Below are 24,929 nucleotides of genomic sequence, written 5' to 3'. Positions count from 1 at the left end.
GGAATCAAACTCATGACCTCGCGCTTGCCAAGCAGGCACTGTGCCTCTGAGCTAAATCCCCAGCCCCCGTGTATCAATGTTTTAATATATTGTGTGTCTAGAAAATTTTACAGTTGTTTGTGTAGTTATTTTTATTGTGTGAATATAAATCTTTCCATTTATTTCATTAGTGCACATGTGCAGTACATGTTTCCATTCCTCATGTGGGCTCGGAATGCATACATAATCCATCGTAATTCCATTTGCATTCCCTTTCCTTTCTCTTCTTTCCCTCTCCTTTCATCTCTTGATCTACTCCCATTTGAGAAGGATCTTTCTCCCTACTTCATGCTCTCTACTTTAGTTTTGTTCTTGTGCATAGTTTGTATTTTTTCTTGTAAGAGAAAGCATGCAATACTGACTTCCTCTCATGTCACATGCTCAAAGTGTTATCAATTACTCTACAAATGATTCAAGTTTATTCTTTATGACACAGTAGTACTCCACTGTGTGTAAATACCACATTTTCCATCTCTTGATCCACTCCCACTTGAGAAAGATCTTTCTCCTTCATTCATGCTATCTACGTTCAGTTATGTTCTTGTGCAGAAGTTGCCTTTTTCCTATAAGAGAAATAATGCAGTACTTATCTCATTTAACATCACATGCTCAAAATGTATCAATTAGTCTACAAAAGATTCAAGTTTATTCTTCTTTATGAGATAGGAGTACTCCACTATGGGTAAATACCACATTTTCTTTACCCAATCATCTGTTGAAAGATAGAAATAAATCTCTGCAAACTAGCATTGAAATATCTATCCAATATCTATCTGCTTGTCTGTCTATCTGTCTATCTATCTATTTACCAATTCTACAAAGTCATTCTCTTGGTGGATATAAATGTCTCCTGTCTACTGCAGCATTACATAGCTGACAAGATATACAGTGGTACCTTGGTTCACAAATGCTCTTGTTTGAGAATAACTTGGTTTGCTAAGACAAGCTTTTCTCAAAATTTTGTTTTTGTTTGTGAACTCTGTGTCAGGGGATGAACAAAACCATTGCCGTCTCTCCCACAGCAGCATAAATCTGGTTATCTTCTCCAGAATCACGGAAGAAATTAAATTTGTGAACCAAGGTACCACTGTATAATATTTACTGCAACATATGACAGAATATATAATATATACATTAAATATAATAGGGAACATTTAATTAGTTTGGATATATATCTAAGTATTTGGATATTATTTTGAGTATATGCACATGCATTTAACCTACCAAAACATTCTGTATGCATGTATTTTTATGGATATATTTTTATGTTTCTATATAAGTGCATAAGTTCAAGTACAAACTCTCATGACATGCCTCCACAAAATCATGTCCAAGGTGAGGGAGAGGAATAAGTATACAGAGTGCAATTAATCCAACCAATAGTGGGAAAAAGCTGAGGAATATCAACTTTGAGTCTCTGTGTTGGATTTCTAAGTGTGGGAGAATCTCCTGGTTTTTGAAAGCCTGCCAACATTGCTGCTGACTGCCAATGCATATATTTTTTCAACTCCACACCACAAAGCTACCTTATCATCATCTTCTGAGAAATAAGACTTGTCATGTCTTTGGGACCGACTACGTCCCTTAATTTCTTCCTTCCAGAGAGGACTTTCTCCTCACTGGTCTTCTCTATTCTGTCTTGTCTTCTTTGGAGAAAGCGGTTTCAAGTTCTCCAACTTGTTCATGCTAAAAGCAATTTAACAGGTCATTTGTCCAAAATTTAATTGTGCAGCTGACAGAGAAACCCAGGCAGCTAATTAACTAGGCAAAGGTCACTTGCCGAAATACTGAGCTAGAAGCAGCAAAATTGGATTGCTTTTCTGTTCTCATACTATAGGTATGGACCCTAGTATTTCTTCATGAGCAGGAAGCCTTTCCCTCCATCTTTTTTTTTTTTTTTTTTTTTTGGTTTTTCTCTGGTACCGGGAACCGAACTCACGACCTTGCGCTTGCCAGGCAGGTGCTTTTGCCGCTGAGCTAAATCCCCAGCCCCGCCTTTCCCTCCATCTTGTAACAAAATTTTAGAGAAAACCTTTATGTTTCCCCTTTGGTTTTAAAAACCTAAGTTAGATTAATATTGCAAGAGATTAAATTCTAAAGCCATGCAGTCAAACTGAACTGAGTAACATCTATCCACTCAGTTTGCTTGGTAAAATAAAAGCAGTCATGGAAATAGTGCATATACATGGGTGCATAAAGATCCTTGGAAATTCCTCAAGAAAAACATGACCAATTCCATTTGACTCAGCTGTTCGTCTATGTATGTTGCTGAATGAATTAAGTCATATTACAGTGTAAACATGTATACCCATGTTTATTACAGCCCAAGTCATAGTGGCTAAATATTGGAATCAGGCTCTATGTCCATCAGTAGATGCATGGGTAAATAAAGTGTGATATTTACACACAATGGAGATCTTCTGTGCCTTAAAGAGGATAAGCTTGAATCATTTCCTGGAAAATGGGTGCACCTTGATATGGTAATGCTAAGTGAAATCAATGAGTCACATAAAGCTTAAATATCGCATAACCTTTCTTATATGAGAAACACAATGTGAAAATAATTTGAAGAGCAAATTAAAAGATAGATGATTGTAAAGAGAGGTACCTTATCCCTCCAGTGGGAAAGGGATATAGAGATGGTAGGAAGAGGGAGAGAGCCACGGGAAATAGCAAGGCTTAAGATACGTTTGTAGATGAACTAATTCTCCATGGTGCATGCAATCCTTGTTTAGCTACTGCAAACATACATTAATAAAAAATCATGTGAGTAGCTCCACCTTTTAGTCATGTCTGCACACTGTATTCGATATGCTAAGTTTGCCTCGTGTCAATGATTGGGATTCTGAAGAAATAATTTTTTTGCCCCTCGTATAGCAGTCTATTGGTTGACAATGGAATGCCTTAAAATGATAATAAAAAATCACACACAGAGGACCCACTAAAACCTCCACCTTTAGAGATGCCTGTGAGTTGCTTCCCTCCGTCCCGCCTCTCAAAGGCAAATCTCCGCCCAGAGCTTAGTATTGCAGCCCCCATGAAATTTTACATGTTATGGCAAACACAACTCTGAGCAATGTGTTATTTAATTCTTCATTTTAGATAAACAAAATCACAACATCTAAAGCCTACCACCACCTGCCTTCATTCTGTGGTCTATCTACTTTGAGGCATGTATCTGTATTTTATCCTTAATTTTTTTTTTTTTCATTTCTTTTACTATGCCCACATTTGGTTATTCATTCTGTTTAAGGATATCCAGTTTGTTGTAGTACTTTACTGCTACGAATATACAAGGGTAAAAATATAGGACATATATATGTAAATAAGTTTGTATGTGATATTCTCTAATCCTCTCTTAAAACCAGGTTTTCCCTTCTGCAGCTTGAGTTACCCATTATCATGTGAAGCTTGAAAATATTAAATGAAAAATTCCAGAGATGAGCAATTCATGAGTTTTCAAGTGTGTGTCACTCTGAGTAGCATGGTGATACCGGGTGATACTGTTCTGCTCCCTTTAGCCTAGAGCATGAAGATTCCACTTACCCAGTGTGTCCACACCACTTCCACTATGCTTCTTTTGGTCACTTAGTAGCTCCATTGGGTATGAGACGACCCATACTATTGCAAGATTTGTATTCAAGTGGAACTTGTGTTACTCAGTAATAGTTACAATGCTACAGAAAAGTGCCTACTGTCCCTGCTTCACTTCACATCATCTTAGTGGTGGTGTAACACCTCACATTTGGCATGGAGAAGGATGGCTAGAATACAGCAAATCAGAGAGAGGCAGAGAGAGACAGAGAGAGACAGAGAGACAGACAGAGAGACAGAGAGGGAAACACAGCTATCATCCCACAATTTGTACTGTCATATATTGTCATAATTGTCCTATTTTATCATTACTTATTGCTGTCTATATTTCAGTGTGCTTCATTTATTGGTAAAATGTAAACTTAACCATGTGTATGCATGGAAAAGTGTAGTAAATATAGAACTGGGTCCTGTGTGCAGTTTTAGGCAGACATGCGGGGTATTGAAACACATCCCCCAGGGATCGGAAGTGTGATCATCACCCTGTGATCATCACCTTGATTGCTTCACCCTGATTGATTGGGCAAGCACGTAGGGGATTAGTAAAACCTATTTTTTAGTGTACCTCGGTGGGTCACTAAGGCATGATGTTGGGGTCTATACAGGGTCTTCTGCCTGAGCCTCTCTGTCACTAATCTCTGCCTTAGCTTCTTGACCACCATGAACTAAACAGTTTCACTCTACCATACCCTTCCTCCATAATATTCCCGACTTGGGAACACCTGAACACAGACTGAATCCCCTGAAATGCTAAGATGCATTAACCCATCTTTGCTTTAATTAATGACTGTCAAGTGCTGTGTGACTTACATAAAAAGTGTCTATATATATATGCACACACACACTTATGTATGTATGCATGTATGCATATATCTATTACATGCATTTCTGTATTTCTACTTTCAATTTAATGAAAAGTTAATTGATGAAGGAATTTATAGAGTTTCAGCAGCACTGCTTGAAGTTCTGGTTGTTCTACTACTTTCCTCAACAGTTGCTTTCACTGTTGTTTGGGATTTTTGTTGATCCTAGTGCTATTTCTTTTTAATTTCACAAAAAGTGAATGAACTTGAGCCCTAGCCTTCTTCATTAATGGCCTCAGTAAATTCAAGCACTTATTGGAAATGGAGTAATGCAGAAAGAACCACTTTTTCTGCCTTTCTTCATATTCTGAACAAGTAGAAACACCATTGTCTCGTGATTGAAACAAAAAACAAAAGGCGAGACAGTTTTGTTGTCCACAAAATGAGATTCTTAGGAGCATCACAGGACATCTAAGAGGCATTATACTTGGAAGCAAGACTGTTTGACCTAAGGATACATGGTTAAGTTTGGAGGGAGGTGGGGAGGAGTGGGGAGGGGTAGAAAAAGAAAGAGAAGGAGAGAGAGAGAGAGAGAGAGAGAGAGAGAGAGAGAGAGAGAGAGAGAGAGAGAGAGAAAGAGAGAGAGAGAGAGAGAGAGATATCAGATTAATAATCCATATCTGTCCAGGGCAAACCCGTCCTGAGAATGAGGTACCCGAGGATGAATATAAAAGTAAGAGAAACAAAAAAAACAAGAGATGCCTAATTCTGGGATCAGGGGGCTTACAGCCTCTTGGACTGCAGCCTTGATTACCATTTTCAGGAACCTTTCATTGAGAAAGAACAAAGGAGGCAGTAGAGCAATGGGAGGATATCAACTGTTTTAGCAAGGACAATACAACTCAATTATCATAGGAAAGAGACTTGACTAGTTAGCCATCATGCTGTCATTCCTTTGGCCATATCTCAGCGTAGCATTTACTGTTGACACCTTGGCTTTTAACAAGGACACAGGTACTGCAATCTTTTCCTTTCCACCAGTGCTTTCGTTAGACTTCCTGCAGAACACAACTATCATGGCTTGATTGAAAGAGTAACTAAAGAATGTCCTTCTTCACAGAGAGAGAGATGGATGCAATGCACAAGTATATTTGCAAGTTATTTCATTTAGATTTAGAAATTGTGTTTGAGATGTTAACATCAAAAAGGCGAAAGATTTATACCATCTGGAGAGAAATCCGAGTATGAGATGTTAACATCAAGCATTTAATGACATTTTACTAGATACCAATCTGTGTGCTAGATTTGAAAGTGACCAAAGGGAATAAGAAAATAAAATCACTGCTGTTAGGGACAGATATTTTCACAAAAATGTTAGCTTCTAGCAGGCAGGAGGTATATCTTTTCTCCCACTACGTTCCTATAAGAGAAAATGGTGTGTGTGTGTGTGTTATTGTTGTAAATTAAACACAGGTCCTCCAAAACTGCATCACTGCTGTATTACCAGTCTCTTAAATAGTGATTTTACATGGTCCGAGAGTTTGTGTCCTCTTGAAATTCCTCTATCTGAAATCCTCACCCGGAGTGCAATGGTGTCAGGACATAGGGGCTTTGCGATGCAATGAGGTTCTGAGGGTGGAGCCTCATCGGTGGGATCCCTGTCTTTATCACAGAGACCCCAGGGAGCTTCCTGCCCCTTCCACCACGTGAGGATGCAGCGAGAAGGTGTCATCTACGACCCAGGAAGTGACCCTCAGGGGCCACGGGGTCTCCCATATCTTAACACTGGATTTCCGGCTCCCAGAGCAGTTAGGGAAAAAAGAAGTCTTTCGTCTATAAGGCACCTAGGCTGCAAGGACTGAAACATACTCTCCTAAGTGTTAGACTTGGCTTGGCTGTTCACAGTGTACTTGTAGGGAGACCCATGATTTATCCTTGAAGGCGTCTTTGCCTGTCGTGAGTCTTGAGCTATTTCCTAACCAATCAGTCTTGCCTCCGCCATACGGAAGCCGTATATTCCTTTCCCTTGAAGCACCGATTTCCTGGAAGCCTCCTGTTGGAAATTCCCATTCTGAACTCCAGTACAGAACTGCTCCTCACCCTTGGTACCTCGGTGGATGAACACAAATAAACATAGCAGTGGCATGATTCATTTTTCTGCCACAGCCCCCTTTGGTGCAAAATCGCCTGCGAACATCACATTTGACATCTTCATTTCTTTCTCCAATCAATGGATAGCTGAATGCCTAGGTTCCAAGTGGCATAATTTTAATGACGTCTGTTCTTTAAAGTGGATAATGCTGGGTGAATATGCAAATTTCTTCAAGATTTGACAAAGGACAAAATAGGTTGTAACCTTGTTAATATAGGAGATGAATTTAACACCAGAACGTTAAATGCATACAAAAACAGGAACTGGCTGGGTGTGGGCATTGATTGAATCTTGGATATAGGCTGAGAATATGTGTGTGAGAATTTGTATGTTTGTGAGTGTGTGTGTGTGTGTGTGTGCGTCTCACTGAACAGAAGAAAAAAGATATGCCCCTTGGTAACACATGCGCTTGCGTACCTCAAAATACAGCCATGTGTTTCAGAACCTTAGACAACCACACTCAGCTCCACTACCATTAACGTCGTTTGCTCCACCCAAAACAATAGCACAGCTGTCTGCAGAATGCACACAGTTTTGGAAAGAGGTGTTACGGAGTTCCATGAGAAGCAGCACAAAAGGAATGGGGGTATGTGCTCTGGGATGGACATAAAGATTTGCAGCTTCTGCTTTGGTTTTCCCCAGTCCTCTGAAATGAATGTGAATTGGAAGTGGATTTTCCTTGTTCCCCTTATGGGCAGCAGACGAGGTAGCACACAGGAGAGGATGCTGCAAGCTGTGTATGCTTTTATTTTTGCTGCACCTTTGCCTTCTAATTCTAGTCCACCAAAGATCAGGCTGTGGACACGCAGGAGATAGGATTTTATTCATTAGAATGCCTACCTACCAAGGTATATGTGATCAGGGCTTATCTTCAATGCACATCTTAAAATTTAACCAATCTCAATTAAAATGATGCATTCTTTAGGGCTGAGGTTATTGCAGTTTTTATTTCTAATAATTTCCATTCTGACAATCCTGAAGAATTTGAGCTTTCTGTTAGCTGTCACCTCAGACAGAACAATGGCCCTGCTGAGAATCATCCCAAATTCCCCAACTCAGTTGTAAATCAAGTTGAAATCCCATTCTGAGTTGTCACTAATTTGAGTAAGTTTTGCAGAGCAAACATACTCTCAATCTATTGTCACGCCCAAATACTGAGTCCATTCTCATTAAATGTTTTATTCATTAGAATTTGGTCTTCCAAATTTGGTCTCTTCTAGTCATGTCCACTTTTTCATTTCTATCAAAATTGAAAATGTATCTTTTGCAAAAATTAAAAATTTACATCTAAATTAAAATTCATCTATATCTACATTATGTCTTATCATCTCTACAGTATTTTTCATTTTGCATCTGTGTATTACTTATCTCTCCACATCTAAATTACCTGTTATTTATCTTGTCTACTTCTATCTGTGTATCTATCTATATCTATCTAATCTATGTATGTATATGTGTATCTATTATCTATCTATCATCTATCTATCTACCTATCTATCTCTTCTCCCATTTATCCATCCTTCCATCCATCAATCCATCCATACATCTGTCCATCCTCCTATCTGTCTATATATCAATATATTTATGTATTTATGTGTGAATCTATGTATCTATCATTCCTCTATTTATCTATCCATCCATCTATCTATCTACCTATTCTCTATTATCCCATTTATCCACCCATCCATCAATCCAGCCATCCATCTGTCCACCTTCCTACCTATTTATCTAGCATCTATCTATCTATCATCTCTCATCTATGTATCTGTTATCTATCATCTCTGTATCTATCATCTATGTATGTATCTATGTATGTATGTATCTATCTATGTATCTATGTATGTATCTATGTATCTATGTATGTATGTATGTGTGTATCTATCTATCTATCCATTTACCATCTATCTATCCTGTCATCTATGTATCTATTATCTATCCTGTATTTATCATCTATTTGCCTATCTATCTATCTATCTATCTATCCATCATCTATCTATCTATCTAATTATCTATCATCTATCTTTCTATATCTGTCTATCTTATTTCTCTCTCTATAGCAGTTAAGCTCCCAGAAAACACTTTCCAGTTTGTGAAACTCACACAGTAGATCTTATTTCCTTTGCTTCCAAGGATATGTTTGCTGGTTACATGTCCATGATTATTTAATGATGACGAGACCCAACTAATTGTGTTACTTTCACAGATCAAAATTTCTTACAATGCTGAAAATCTGAGTGTTGGTGAGTGTTGAATGTGGCATATATACATGAGCATAAAAACTCATATGCCCGTGTACACAGAGTTTATTACAATCTTTAAATCAAAGTGGAGTTGTAATCATTTAGATGACCATGAGAATCCCTTCCTTGACTTCTTGAATCTGTGGTTCTCATCATGAGGTTGTTTTGTCCTCCAGTGTTCATTTAATAATATCTAAACCTTTTTCATTTATTCAAAGTGTTTGCTCTGCGTACCTCCTAGGTAGGGGCCAGATTTGCGACCCAGAACTCCACAAGGCAAAGGAGAGAGACCATACAACAAAGAATGAATGATATAGTTTAAAATGTCAGTGGTGCAGGTATTGTGAAACACTGCACTTATTTTTTAAATTTTATTTCATTTTTATTTATTTATTTTTTTACACTAGGCTTTAGATGATATTACATACATGTAAATTAGCTGATTTAGAAATATAAGCAAATTTATAAAAAAAGTAGAGGGCTTAGCATGCACACCTTATGAATGCCTGATATAGATCTTGTAAGTGTGAAGAAATTCAGGGCCCCGCTTCTTAATAACACCTGGTTTATAATCTACCACTGTTGCTGAGAACCTGGTGGAGAGACAGAATTATATAGAACATGGTCATACAACTCCAAGCATGAAATCTTTCTTAGTGTCCCCCAGCTTGGTCTGTCATAAACCCTCCGTGCCTTGCAGATATTCTCATCCCTGTTAAGTTAAGGAACATAAAGAGTGGATAAAATTGGCTATTTAATGGCCACTTGGAGAAATGTTCCTACTAAAGTCTACACTGAATGAATTCCCTGTTCCTAGTATCATGTGGTAATTTGGCTATACTTTCTCATTTCATCCCCAGAAACTTTAAACATATAAGTGAAGTGAGACCCAAAGACTTTGTTTTTTGTTTTTTGTTTTGTTTTTGGTTTCTCTCCAGTATCGGGAACCGAACTCACAACCTTCCATTTGCCGGGCAGGCGCTTTGCCGCTGAGCGAAATCCCCAGCCCCGACACAAAGACTTTGAATTAGCTGTTTTAAAGCCCACTCAACACCAATTTTTGGCAGAAATAGAGCTTTAAATTGTGTCCATCTAAGCAACTGTCTTTTGACCAGATCACTGTTTTCCAACCCTCAGTATGTTTGAATATCTCATGTTATGTGCCCTTTGCATATGGTGCCACTTGCTGCTGTGAAGGTCCACGGAGGTGTAAACAGTTCCCTCCGATCATAAGCAAAGCATTGCTGGACCCAGGACCCAAATTTTAAGTCAGGCCAGACTAAAGTAAATGACGTTTCCTCTTTCATGAAGGAAGGCTGCGGAAACAAAAAGGAACAACAGTTTAAACGCAGGCAGGATTTCAGGAAAACAAGCCTCCACATATGTCATTACCTCCTTCTTGCTCTTGTCTGTTTCTTAATTATTCAGAAATTGGATCACTGCCTGGCAGACAACCAAGTGTTGTATATAGGAAAATTCAGTGACAGAAGCAAACATATAAATGAGCCATTTGGTGGAACGCTATTAGTCATTTTCCAAGTAACAATCCAGGATTTTAGTGCCTTTGCATTCAATTCTGATTTGCTTTGCTCTGTATGCTATAAACTATAGGATGTCCCCCAGTGGCATGAGGGTTCCTTGACAGATCCAGCTCTGATATATTTTTAGTTTTTAGAACTATAGTTTTTTGATATATTCCACATGTACTCACAGCCTAGTGTAGTAATACTCTGGTAAACATGTGTGTCCCTCTACAGCATACTGGTAAACATGTGTGTCTATTGTCTGAGTTGGTGAGTACTATTTTTACAGGTATTTCTTTGCAACATCTGATGAAATATCCTCTGTCCTTATAATCCCTACAATATCATTTACCATACTGTCTGCTGATGTGTAATATTCTTCATTGCTCTAAGGACAGTGATTTATCTGGGGCTACTCGAATGTATGTATAGATAAATGGTCGAGGTGAGACTTTGTTTTTTTTTATTTTTATTTTAAAAATAAAAGGAGGAAAATGTTAACAGACAGACAACATTTTACAAAATAGTAAAGGAACAGTACAGACAGTACGGAGTTACAAACAAAGTGGCAGGAAATTAACAATGCTTGCTGTATTACATATTGATATCTTCAAAGTGGTTTCTCATGAAAACAGACATAGGCATGGAAAGCTAATCAACCAAGAACTCACTGACAGTTTCTTTCAGCAAAGAAATAGAAGACAGTAGAACAGCCATGTTGACTATCCTGCATGTACATACATACAAACTTTCTCCTTCTTTTCCTTCTCTTTTCCCACATCCCAGTTGCCCTTTACCTTTGAGTGCTTTCCTATCAATTCACAATGTCTATCATACCTCCTAGTTTAAATTAACTCCTTCAGGTTTTACACTAGTGAGACAATGCAGTGCTTGCACATATATGTTTGATTTATTTCACTTATGAGTATGGTCTCTAGTTGTGACCATTTACCTATAAAAGACTCGAGTTTATCTTTCTTTACAGCTGAGTAATATTCCATTATATAAAAGTACCACAATTTTCTTATCCAATCCTCGGTGGATGGACATTTGGGTTGCTTCCACAATTTAGCAATTACAAATTGTGCTGCTATGAACATAGGTGCACATACATCACTGTGATATGATGTTTTTAGATCTTCTGGGAAAATACCCAGCAGGGGGATAGCTGGGAGAGGTGAGACTTTGAATGTTCACCCTTTGCTGGGCCCAATAGGAGGTGTCTTGGTCACTTTCCTGTCACTGAGATACAATGTGCAACAGTCACTACGTAAGTGAGAGAAGGCGTGTTTGGGCTCACAGCCTCACTCCATGGGCGTTGGCTCCACGGCAGAAATAGCATGGTGGAATCACAATGGGAGAGAGCTGTTCACATCACATCAGCCAGGAAGCAGAGCGGGGAGCAAGCAGCCGGGGAGGGAGATACACCCTTGGAGGTCACCCCGGAGCAAACAAAGTCTTCTGACCAGGGTCTATGCTGAACCAGCACATTCAGCTACTGACCTAATCAGCAGTGGACTGCATTGATGAGTAAAACGACCCAGTGATCCAACCGCCTTGCAGGCATATGAGAATTTGGGTGGGCATTTTATTCTTTTATTGTTTAACTTGTCTTTTTGAGACAGCGCCTCATTCTGCAGTTCAAGTTGGCTGATCTTGAACTCACTTTGTAACCCCAGGCTGGCTTCAAACTCGCAGTGATCCTCCAGCCTCTGCCTCCAGAGTGCTGGGATTACAGGCACGTGCCGCCGCACCAGGCTGGCAGGATATTTTAGAGCAAAACTGCCACAGAAGGCCATGCCAGGGTAGCACCTGCTTTTGACAGAGCTGCAGCACGAAGAATGTACCATTGAAGTGTGAAGTCATATACAGATGCCAGTATCAATACTTTTAGTCATGATTGCCATCAACTGACAGACTCCTCAAGATGTGCTTGAAGCGCACCATGTTACCTGATGTGATGGTACAGGCCTGCAATCTCAGCTACTAGGGAGGCTGAGGCAGTAGGGTCTCAACTTTCAGTCTAGATTGGGGAGCATAGTGCGACCCAGCCTCAAAAATGAAATAAGAATGAAATGAGCTATCTTATTGAATGTTTTGAAAGCTGAGACTCAATGCAATGTACTACCTAGACATTAAATTAAACAGACCAATGTGCACTAATGCCCAAAGCTTCCACGCTTTCCAATAAATGATCCGCATTTTGTGATATCTGATAAATATTAACAACTCAAGGAATCAAGTTTGGCTCTAATGTATGTTTCCATTTTCCCTACACTGGATAAGTCTTCATGGACCTGTGCATATTTCCCTGAGAGAGAAAGGACAATTTCCTTGAATATTGCAAAAACTCTACTTTTGGCACATGTGCCTATTGATTAAGTAATCTTATACACTATAGTAAACTGGAGTGAATCTTTACAATTATCAGTGGAAAGCGTGTAACTTTTGGGACTCCACCGAACAAGATCTTGTTGCATATTTTCTTAAACATTAAGCACTGTTCTAAGAGATAGGGTAAATAGCAAAAATGACTAACCTTGCTGTCTTCTACTCAAATTCGCCATTAGCTATGAATGTCAGAAAGCTTCTAGTGACTTGCATGGCATAGACAGCCAGGGTGCCAGACGCTGGCTACTTTGGCTTCATGATTCTGTCTGTTCTCTTTTCCTTCTAGGCTGCTTTGGAGTTTCCATAAAGAGTTCTTGTCCCTGGGAGGTGTTGCACGGTCACTGCTTCCTCCCGGAAGTGTTGCAGTTGGTGGCATCTGGTTGCAAGATTAGAGAGGGGTCCTCTCTAGCCATGGATTGCCAGGTGAAGCGCCTTGCTGCTTCCTAACATGCAGCTCCGTCTATGAGCATTTGGAGAGCAGTCCTCCTCGTGCTCCACAGCTCCTGGGTCTTCTGCTCCCTGGACACCCCTCTGCCCCCAGTCTCTGGCCTCATTCGCAGCTTCTCTTCTTTGGAGTCCTCCCCCTTGGACACCTGCGGATGTGGAGGAGAACAATGTCGAGGCCCAAGGGACTCTTATGGCTCCCGCTGTTCTGCACTCCCGTCTGCGTCATGGTCAACTCCAACGTGCTCCTGTGGATAACAGCTCTAGCCGTCAAGTTCACGGTGATTGACAGCCAGGCCTATTACCCGGTTGTCAACACAAATTACGGGAAAATCCGGGGCCTAAGAACACCACTACCCAATGAGATTCTGGGTCCCGTGGAGCAATATTTGGGGGTGCCCTATGCCTCGCCTCCCACTGGAGAGAGGCGGTTCCAGCCTCCGGAACCCCCGTCCTCATGGACAGGGATTCGAAATGCTACTCAGTTTGCAGCTGTGTGCCCCCAACATCTGGACGAGAGGTCTTTGTTGCATGACATGCTGCCTATCTGGTTTACAGCCAATTTGGATACCTTGATGACTTACGTACAAGATCAGAACGAAGACTGCCTCTACTTAAACATCTACGTTCCCACGGAAGATGGTAAGTGCTTCCCTGAAATAGTAAGGCAGCTAGCTCAGTTCTGCTGGGTGGCAGATTCGCCGGGTAGCCTGCATAATATCTGGTGCATGGTGATGTTATCTTTAACTCATTTATTTATTTGTTCTTTTGTTTGTTTTATTTTGGTTTGCAATTCTCAACGTAGTATCACAGCAACATTAATATGTTTGACGTGGAGGAAGAAAACTAGAACTACGGACTTGAATTATTTTGGTTGATTGTCTTCACATGGCTGTAAGGTTTTATTGTTGATTTAATCGGTAGGGACATGTGCAGTGTAATAGGCGTATACCTGAATCATCCCTAAAGTAACCAATCTATAAAATGATGGAATGAAGCACATATAATTCTCAAGTTTGAAAATTGACAGACATCAGGAAAATTTCCTTCTAATCAAAGATTTACAACGTTAGGACATTTAATTATTCAGTTACTTATTGCATCTTGAGAGGGAAAATAAATGGTTCTGTCTTAAGGACTTAATATTTTAGTTTATTTATTTATTTATTCATTTGTGTATTTATTGAGTCTTGAAAGGGAAGGTAAACTGATTGTTTTAACATCCCAAACAAATATTGAAAAATAGTAATTGGATTGCATTCTCTAGGATCCATGTTGTTAACCTAAATTTTGGTGTCATTTTCTTTTAATATTCACTCTAATGAAACAGCAAAGGTGTGTACTCAAGGGAGACCAGATGCATCATCATAATGCGTGTGCTTGCAGAAATACTCCTTTGCCTTTTTTATAAAATAGCAATAAAAATCTTTTTAAATATTTCAAAACATTCCATTCATCTGAGGCTAGAGCAATTTGTATATCTTCATGGGTGACGATTTCAAATCAAAATTTTCACAGAGTCGATATGAACGATGTCACATTTCTCAGTTCCTTTTAATGTGTGTCATTTTAGATAAGGAAAAAAAAAACAGACAATGAAAACTTGTGGAAACTAAAGGTGATTGCTCATCAGCATGACAGTTGTAGTTACCACAGAAACTTGAGTACTTCCTTTGCATTTTTTATGGATACATTTTTCCCCCTCTCTTTTTTTTTAATCATTCAATCCCTGGACAATGTATTTCAGTTAGATTTGGTTGAAAGCCTGAAGTAAGAAACTCCATTTATTTCATGATTCGCCATGTCGTATGACTCCTGCCATATTCCTTCTTTCTGCATGTAAGTGCTGAAAGCAAAGTCTACAGAGGGTGTCAGGAAACAGACAGACAGACCTGAGTGCTATTGGTATCACAGAGGAGAACCCACAGAAAGAAATTAAAGAATGATGCTTCCTTGTGTGCCTGCTCACTGGCATGCTGCCCTGCAGTTATGGTGGCAGAACACACAATTATCATGTAAAGTCTAGGTCTTAGCATGATGCAAGGAATTCAGATAATATTGGATGCCATCTTTCCAAGTACTTTGCCAAGCTCCCTGGCTGCAAAGCAGTCTCTGAGTAGTTGCTTTGTCCTCCTGTGAGAAAAGGGGGGAAGTAGTCAAAACCAATTAGAGTCCTCATTTGGGAGGCCACCAGTTCTGATCCACTCCAAGGTTGCAAATAGGAACCAAAAAGGGGGAAGGACAAGAGTTGGGTGGGGGAAGTGATATACTGCAACACAAGAGCAGAGAATTTAAATTGCTTTCATAGCACATGGGTTGTGTTCCTGATATATTTGATCTTGCCATTATATAGCGCCAAACTTGGAAACAGGGAGACTGTTCAAAGAGGAGGCATGATTCTTAATACAGAAGCTGGTGTACAGCAGACCACCTGGGAAGACAAATCAATGGACATTCTGATCACCCAGCCATGGGTGTGCAAAATTGTGTGGCCTGAAACCTGGAATGAACCCTTTTTTCCCATTTCCTTGTGATTGAGTATTGAATTGAAATCAAGGCAATAAGAAAAAGAAAAAATGCTATCTAATGGGAAAGAAAAAAACACAATATCAATTTATTAATAACCCAATTTCCACTTGTTTTAGAATTCCTCTAGGCTTTACAAGGCAATCAGCATGTAGGTTTTTAACAGAAAATCAGAAATCGAACAGCAACTGAAAAAAAGCAGAATTGATCTACCCACAATATGTATGCAAACACTGGCATTTTCTGGAGAGGGTTCAAAGCTGTATATGCTGGTGTGTTTGCACAAAGAATCATCCTCCATCAAACTACTAGTTCAGTAATTTATTTTTTTTTCTTAATTATACCAATTTGACAATGAATGAGGGGTTTGGGTATTAATTACCTATTATTTCCTAACTGAATAAGTGAGCACATAGAAAAAACCACTTGAGAATTTTGGTGTCATGATGATTTTCCTTAAAAGCAATGACCTCATTCATACCGTTTGTATTGTACAATACAGACCACAATATAGGAATATAGGATATGTGCACTTCACAATTTCACTTTGATGCTCCAGCATCAACTTCTTCTGCCTTGATCTATTTAGCTCAAGATATTTCTATTTCTGTGTACTATGCAGATACATTAAAAATGCAAATATAGACTTTAATCAGTTAATTATGTACAATGAAAATATATAACATACTTGAGGAAAGTTGTTGGACGTAATTTTAAATGTTTTATTAACATAGATTTGCAGTATATAATAAGTACATTCATTGTGGGGAAATGGTACGTATACAGATCCCACCCTGATCACTTCTCTTTCCTTTCCCTCTCCCTCCCACCTATCCTAAACGCCGAAGTTCCTTCCTGTCTTCTCAGTTTATCTTTGGGCTGGGGATTTAGCTCAGTGGCACAGCACTTGCCTGGCAAGCGCAAGGTTGTCAGTTCAATTCCCGGTACCAGAAAAAAAAATTAAAGTTTGTCTTCCTTTTTGCAGTCATCCAACTTTTATTTTGGTCTTTAAATTACATATACTTTGGGTTTTTTTTACACAAGAGAAACCACATAACACTTAATCTATGTTGTCTGATTTATTTCACTTAATATTATCATACCAAGATGCATCATTTTTCCTATAAATGGTTCCAATTTATCATTTTTACCACAAAGTAATATTCTGTGCTTTATAAATACTATATTTTCTTCATCTGTTTGTCCTTAATGTTTATGTGTTTTTCTTTATCTCTTTTTCTGTTTTTCTTTTAAATGTACCTATTAACATAAAGAGGTATATTTTTCAAGATATACATGTTGCAAATTGTGCTGCTTTATGCATGGATACACAAGGATCACTGTGAATCCCATCTGTAAGTTTTTTGGGAAAATTCCCAGAAGAGGTAGAGCTCAGTCAAATAGAATTTCTATTTTTAGTTTTTCTGAGGATCTTTATACTGATTTCCATAGTGACTGTACTCATTTACATCCTACCAATAATGTAGAGGTTCCCCCACAACTGCACACGAAGTTTTAAATTTTTCTTTGAGTTTTTGATGGTAGCTATTCTTCCTGGAGTGAGATGTAATATTATTTCACTTCACAAGTTTGTAATAGCCAGCCTGCTGAATATTTTTTCATGTATTTTTGGCCATTTTTATTTTTTCCTTTGAGAAGTTACCTACTTATTTCAATTACCCATTATTTGATTGACCCTTTTATTTTTGAGACTTATTGTTTTTTTGCCTCCTTTATGAATTCTAGATGTGGTTTCTCCATTTTTGCTGCATGATAGTTTTATGAAACATGTATTTTTTTTCTGTAAAAACCAGAATAATGTTATACCTCTTTCTTTTTGCCATAGAATACATATGTAATTTATTAGATGGACTTAATCAACACAAATCAATTTCAATCACTTTTTGAATATAGACTATGGGAATTTTCTACCAAAAAACAGCACATCTAGCAGGCAATAACATGAAAATTTAAGCTTTTTTTTACAACAAACCAGGTCTTGCTGGAATTGTGTTTATTAGTATGTTTATATTATGATCTATTAAAATTAGGCTTTCTCCTTCACAATCTCCTACCTTACAAGTGCTATCCATTTATTTGCATTCTCATGGAATACTCATTTTTCTGTGAGGTCCAAATGACAGACTAATTAACTGATTTTGAATGGTACATTAAAGCTTTTGATACATGTTTGAATAAATTTAGGATCACTCAATCCAATCAGGGTTTATAGTATGATAAATGAAGATTTTATTGTTAAAAAGCAACGATGAAACCAGGATCTACATATCTACATGGAGGCTGTATGTGTTTGTGTGTGCATGTGTGTGTGATTGTGTGCATGTGTGAGAGAGAAACAGAGAGAGAGACAGACAGAGGTAGATAGAGAGACACAGATGAAACTATTTTGAGGGAGTATAGCAGAATATGTTTGTGGCTATGTCAGTTGATTAGACATTGTGAAAGCCAAGTCAGGAATCCAAATTTGATATAAAAAACCATATATTAACATTACTTCTTATATGAGGCAATGCCGTTGGCATTCATGATTTCTCTCACTCAAGAGGTAGATAAATGTAGAAAAAAATAGCTGTTGAAATACCCAAGTTTTTAGTGTGAACTTTGATATTGTTTATCAGCTATTGAAAAAATCAACTTCTGAAAGAAAATTTTTAATATTACTTGGAAGTGGTGTTGGAAAATAAAGGGGAAATATCTGACATATTTGAATGAAATACCAGGCAAGATATCTTTCGGAGTATTGAGTGGAAGAGAAAAAGTCAAAGAATTTCCCAAGATGCTTTAGGGAGCTCATAGAAACAGTTGACTACTGTCTAAGCCATGGTGGCATGAAATATGTATTTCCTCATTTTGGGCTGAAACTTGGGATAGTCTTACCCCATCCTCCCAAAGTGCCAGTTTTATACACATGCACTTGGATGTATATCTTAAGTCTTGTCCTTTAAACATTTCTACAAAGCAGCAACTCTTCTGTTCTCTCCTATGAGAGTAAAATTAAGAGAAAATATTTTAAAAATCAAATATGAGTGAAAGACATTATCTTTCTCCCTTCCATGTAGGACAATAACAACAAACACCATTATCGTTTCTACAGATGTGAAATTCTATTTTTGCCAGCAATTCAATTAAAATAAAACATGTTAAAGACACAGTGATCAAATGCATGTTATCACTCCCATCTTATTCCTTAGAAGCAGCATCTGACATTTTCAATACTATATCTCAGGCAAAAAGTCTCTAAGAACTAGTCAGTGAAAGTCTGCAGCACTGAAATGAAATATAGAAGATTTAGACAGCAACCTCCAGGAAGTAGCTCTATGTAGTTTCAGGTTCCATAGAGGAACACAGAAATAAAAAATAAATATATGTTTATTAGAATAAAACGCATGTGTGGTTAAACAAAGGGATTTACCAGGTAGACAGCAAGATCAGGGGCAAGAGAGTCTACAGTGTCTGTCTGCACAATGGATAGACAGATTATCCAGGAGCTATTTATTCCAGTAAGCTGAAAGTGGAATCAGGGAGCTCCAGGTTGAGACTAAAGGTCTACCAGCTTCCTGCAGACTTGTTGGCATGATTCTGTAGCGTAAAACTGAAGTATGATGTGCATAAGAGATGGCCGAAGGAAAGCAGGCAGAATCAAGATTACAAGTGCAGCCTTACTTCCTGCTCCTTTCCCTTTTAAGCCTTATGGACTGCAGTCCTATTGGATGGTGCTTCTCACAATTAGGGCAGGACTTCCTCACTCGGTTTGCTGTCCTACATGCCAATCATCATCTAGAAACACGCCCACAGACACTCAGCTATCTATTAGCCAGCCCTTCATTTGGTCACAGGCACAATAATCAAACTCACAGGTCAGGAACCGGAAGCATCCTTGTTAAGGAACAAAGAGCTTTGTGAAAGTTTGGAGGGAAACTGTTTCCCAGATAACTTGACCTAACCCATAACCGGGTTGTGCCCTAAAGGACACAGTGGATTTGGAAGGCATGCATCAGAAGGTGATGTGAAAAATGGAAAATGTGACCGCAAAAATCTGGGAGCGTCAATCAGGTTGGTGTTGAAAGTGCCATTGTAACTGCATGCCCTGTTAGTTGTGGGTTTGAGGTGCAGTTTTGTTTGCATTCTCACTGTGCCGTATCAGGAATGCTTTTGCATCCTCAGGGACTCTTGATACTAACACCTTCTAGAGCCGGGGTCCCTAACGGTTGTGGCCCATGAATAACTGAGTAGAAGTCTCCCTCTCCACAAAGCTGGGCACAGTCATTTCAGGGTGACATTAAATGACATTTCACAGTCATTTAAAGGGTCAGAGACCCCTACTGTACAGTGAGCCCTCTACTAAAGATGCAGTGCGGCTGCGTGATTACAAGGGAGGGGCTTGTTGAAAGCGGAATGGTTCTCTATCAGACAATGGAATACTAAATCAAAGTATAGCCCAGGAGTGATGCTGCATGCCTGTAATCCGAGCACTTGGGAGGCTGAGGCAGTACAGTCGCTGGAGTGCGAGGCCAGCCTGGGCTACAAAGTGAATTCAAGAGCACTCTTAACTGCATAGTGAAACACTATCTCAAAAAGATAGAAAGAAAAAGAAAGAAAAAAATGAAATGTAGTACAAAATATTGTGAAAGCAGATCAGAAGGGGGTGATAACTGTACAGCTTTATAGAGATAGAAGATGTGATTGCAATATGTGGTGAAAGTTCAATTAACAAATTATTGTATAGTCAAAGATACACTGCAATGGATCTCTCTCGAAATATTCCCTCACTTTGAACACAGTTCCTATTATTTCTATCATTTCGTGAATCAGCTTTGAGATTCCTTTTTCAGGGGTGTAATTACTAGGTGTGATCAAATCTAATGTGGAAGGGAAAGAAATTTCTCAAAAGGACAGAACACCTGGTATCGGGGAAAAGAGAAAAGAAGGAAGGGAATAAAGATATGCATGCATGCACAAGATAGCTAAGATGATTGTACTACTAATTTCTATTAGTTCATTCAAAGGAACAGTTAGTGCTTATATTGTTTGACCAGTCTTTTCTGTCTGTGTCTGCTCATCTCAGCAACTACTTTAAAGATAACAATATGCAATGTAATAACCATTGTTAATTTCCTCTCACCTCGTTTAGAAATTCTGTATTGTTTTTAGCGGGTTTTCTTTCTCTTTTTAAAATGAAAATATACTGAGTGCTGCTGTTGTGTGCTGGCCAGGGCTCAGAGAAAATGACAGTGTCCTCATCCACCTTATTCACTTGAGCTGGCCACACAGCTGTTGGCCCATGGATAACTTCAAAGTATTCAGGAAAATTCAAACTTTTGAATCCACTGAGGACATGAAGACAGCCATGACAGTGCAACTCAAGACCTTCATGAAAAAAGGACTTCCAGACCTGCTTCAGAAAGTGGCAACAACGATGGGATAAGTGTGTTTGAAGCTACAGTGTGTATGATATGTGGGATTCATGGCTATGTGGCCTTTTTTGTAACTTTTTTAAGTGTAATCAGTAACCATTTTAGTTTTTGATCACACCCCCTAAATGCTACCAAAAAGTTGAAAAAGAACACAGATCTTTATGTCTGGTTCTTTGCTTTCCTCTGGAAATGACTCACATCTATGTGGTAAACTAAGGAAACATCTGTGCTTGTTTGCTGAGAGGAAACATCCCATATCATTTTTTACGACAAGGGATGGTTACTGAGAATAGAACTCAGGACCTCGCTCTTGCCAGGCATGTGCTGTGCCGCTGAAGTATATCCCCGGCCACTATATCACTTTCAAAATCACTGCTGAGGTAGCGTTTCCTCATTCAACATGGAAAAATCCCAGGGAAGAGTTTTGATTTGGTTCTTTGCCTCAAAAACCTCCACCCAGACCATACAAAAAAGAGTGGGTAAAATTGAGTTTTTCCTGATGACAGCAGATGGGTGGAACCAGATGAAGGAGGGACATTCCTCATGACAGGTTGTGGGTGATGAGCAGGAACAATTTCCCCCCATTACCAAACACAAAATATTTTCCAGCATTAATATATTCCAGGCATTTTGGGTTTTATTAAATACAAGAAATGCTTAATTTGGAGACATAGGCACTTGCCAGGCTACTGGGCCTGCACCAAGGCCCAATTTTTAATCTTTACAACATTTGCAAATTACTTTACACACTCCTCTTGATACTAGGACTTGAAAAAGAGCTTCAAGTGGTAGGAGACACTTAAGGTTGCTGATGGAATTGTGTGTGCTCACCAACTGAGCTTAAAAGAAGAAGAATGTATCCTGGATTCCTCTTGTGAGCCCACTGTAATAACAAAGATTCATTCATGTAAAATCCAAAGAAACACTTAGGTTCATAGTGGAACAATGTGGAAAATGACAAAACCGGTCATTGCTGGCTTGGAGGGATGGGAGAGTCTCCGGCGTGAATGAGTGGAGGTGGTTGGAAAATCAAGGTAAATCACTTCCCTTGAGAGTTCTCACGACACCTGGGTACGATACCCTTCAGAACTGTAATATGCCGATTTTTCACCATGGCAATAGTTTAATACTACCCAAAATTCATAATAAGGTATATACCACTTCTGTAAACAGAAGTATTTGGCACCTTCTGATTTCCTTTCTAATCATTCTGAGATTATAATGTGTTTTCCCCATTCTTTCTCAAGAATTGCTAGTGAGAGACACTCTTGTCTTAATAACTCTAGGCACTTACAACCTTGCTTTCTTCAGGCATATCAGGGAGAAAATAAGGGCTCCTATCTGGGGTGAGTTGAAAATCAGCTCTGTAAGGGAGATACCCAAGCCATGCTGTCCATGTTAGGTGAAATCATGCAAAATATCAAATTCAATGGATGACCCTATTTGACATTGAAAAACAATGAAGACGTTTTTCTTTTTTTTTTTTTTTTTTATTTTAAAGATAAAAGGAGGGAAACATTAACAGACATACAACATTTTACAACATATCACAAGCACAGTACAGACAATACAGAGTTACAAACAAAGTGGTAGGGAATTAACAATGGTGGTTGTATTACACATTGATATCTTCAAAGTGGCTTCTCATGAAAACAGATATAGACATGCAATACTGGTCAACAAAAGACTCACTGACAGTTTCTTTCAGCATAGAAACAGCAGATAGAAGAACAACCATGTTATCTATCCTGTATATACATACATACAAAATTTCTCCTTCTTTCTCTTCTCTTTTCCCACATCCCAGAAGCCCTTTACTAATGAAGACGTTTTTCCAGGAAAGGATTCCCAGAGATGCTGGCATTGAATTGCAGGCAGCAAGATACCCAGATTACTCTCTCTTCTTATGGTTTCACTGTAGAATTTCACTTCCATGGCAGCTGTAGCTCTCAATGTCCTATTTTCCTGCTCAGGCCTACTCTTCTCTTATCCCTTTGGATTCCCTCTTTCCCCCTCTGCCTTGTCTTGAACAAGTGATTCTCTGGCTTCATCTAAAGTACATTTCTTTGTTTCCTGCCCTTGGCTGCGGGGAATGACCAAAGATTGCTTTCCAGAGTGGCAAGAGCAGTTTGCTTGGTACCACCTCTGTGATTTTGTGGCACTGAGCTGACTTCACTGAGCCTTACTTTCCCGAGTGTCAAATAGAGATGGGCGTGGAGGCTTAAGGTAAAAATTCTCATACTGTATGTACTCTGCAATCTGTTCTTAGTTACTTAAATAACTAAGTGCCAGTAGAGAAAAGAAACAGAAAATATGAGACAAATTTCATGGACTTAAAGGGGCTAACATATTTACTAATCCAGTGCAGAAAACACATCAATAGTCTGTGAAGAAACTGTTTATTGCAGTAGTGGATAGGTAAGTAATGAGATCAAGGAAGCATCGTGTCTGACTTTTGTTGTTGTTGTTTTAATAAAAGCGTATTGGGGGGATTAGCATTTTTATTTTATTTATTTATGTGCATTTAATTTCTTTTAATTTTCATTTTTATCACAGCATGTTTACAGAACACAGTGTTTACATTCTGCCAGGGGTGTTGTACGTGTTCATAAAACATCTTAATTCTTTTTCTATTCCTGTTCCCTTTCTTCCTTCCCTCTTGCTGCAGCTCTTGATCCCCTTCCCATTTGGAAAAGATCTATCTTTCTGTGTCCCATTATCTTTTATTTTCTCCTTAATTTTTCAAAGGAACAGAGTAATATTGTTTTTGATTTCCTAATATTAATCTTTTGGAGCCTGAGTTCTCACAGGATTTTTTAGCACTCTGTATGGATAATGAACTGTCAAGAAAATATTAAAGTTTATTTCCAGCAGGGGTGCTTTGAAAGGGGGAAATGTAGGGACCCTGAGCTTTTTATTCTGAAATTACTCACCAGGAGTTAATTTCATTTCTCTTTTGGTCTACTCAAAACTAGTTCGATGGTATGTACATAGCAGCAAAATGTAAATTAAAAGCTGACTATATTCCCGACAGGGAGACAGATGTTTGGGGCCATCAACAGAATGTTGTGTAAAAAAATTAGACTGTTCAACTTCTCTTCCTTTAGTTGAATATTTGACACTGTGCAGACATAGCTTATGAATAAAGACAATTATGAATGATTATCAAATAAAGATCTTCCTGACATAGCTTAATTGGGAAGTAGTTCATATTTTAGCAAACACTGTGAAATTTGAAGTGGATTTCTGATAACATGTGTCTTTCTCATAGTGCGGAAAGTTTCCACAGGTATGAATGTAGTGTGATAATCTCTTTGAGGTTTTTCAAATTTAACTATGTTAAGAATAATATGATTTGCTTAGTGTGAATAATGCCTACATGAATCATTAAGAAAAACTGTGTCATGAATTGTTATTGTACCATTACATGAAATTTAATTCAGTTTCATTAAGATTGCAGTGTAGATTTGTTACATAATTTGAATGAAGCTGAATTATCTAGCACGGAATAAAGGTCTATGTTGTTATGCAGTGCATATGATGAGACATTTTTCTTAAAAACCACCCAAAATAGAAACTTTAAGGGTAAATTAGGCTCCTAGAATTCTTGTATGTTTTCAACAATTAGCTCATTATTTACTTGTTGTCCAAGTTTTGGCTTCACAGAGTGCATCATAATTTCATTCTCAGTAAGATTCGTTTGGGATTGTCATTTATACTCCATATTCTTTTAGCCAAATCATTCAAAGTTTAAATCGTCACCCTCCTCAACCAGTAAGGTT

The 24,929-nt window shown here is 38.5% G+C and overlaps 1 protein-coding gene across 5 annotated transcripts in view; it reads left to right on the top strand.

Annotated features, from left to right (window-relative positions):
• Positions 1-24,929, top strand: part of Nlgn4x (neuroligin 4, X-linked) — a 395,672-nt gene that overhangs the window by 74,083 nt on the left and 296,660 nt on the right. For all 5 annotated transcript variants that reach the window (XM_013505622.1, XM_013505623.1, XM_013505625.1 and 2 more), the window contains one exon: positions 13,029-13,828. In XM_013505622.1, coding sequence (XP_013361076.1) covers positions 13,342-13,828 — 487 coding nt within the window. In that variant the 5' untranslated portion in view covers positions 13,029-13,341. The remainder of the gene's footprint in view (positions 1-13,028; positions 13,829-24,929) is intronic.

This window comes from Chinchilla lanigera, unplaced genomic scaffold, assembly GCF_000276665.1.
Source record: "Chinchilla lanigera isolate Chin_1 unplaced genomic scaffold, ChiLan1.0 scaffold00098, whole genome shotgun sequence".
Classification (NCBI taxonomy): domain Eukaryota; kingdom Metazoa; phylum Chordata; class Mammalia; order Rodentia; family Chinchillidae; genus Chinchilla; species Chinchilla lanigera.
This window is presented reverse-complemented; position numbering and strand designations above follow the sequence as displayed.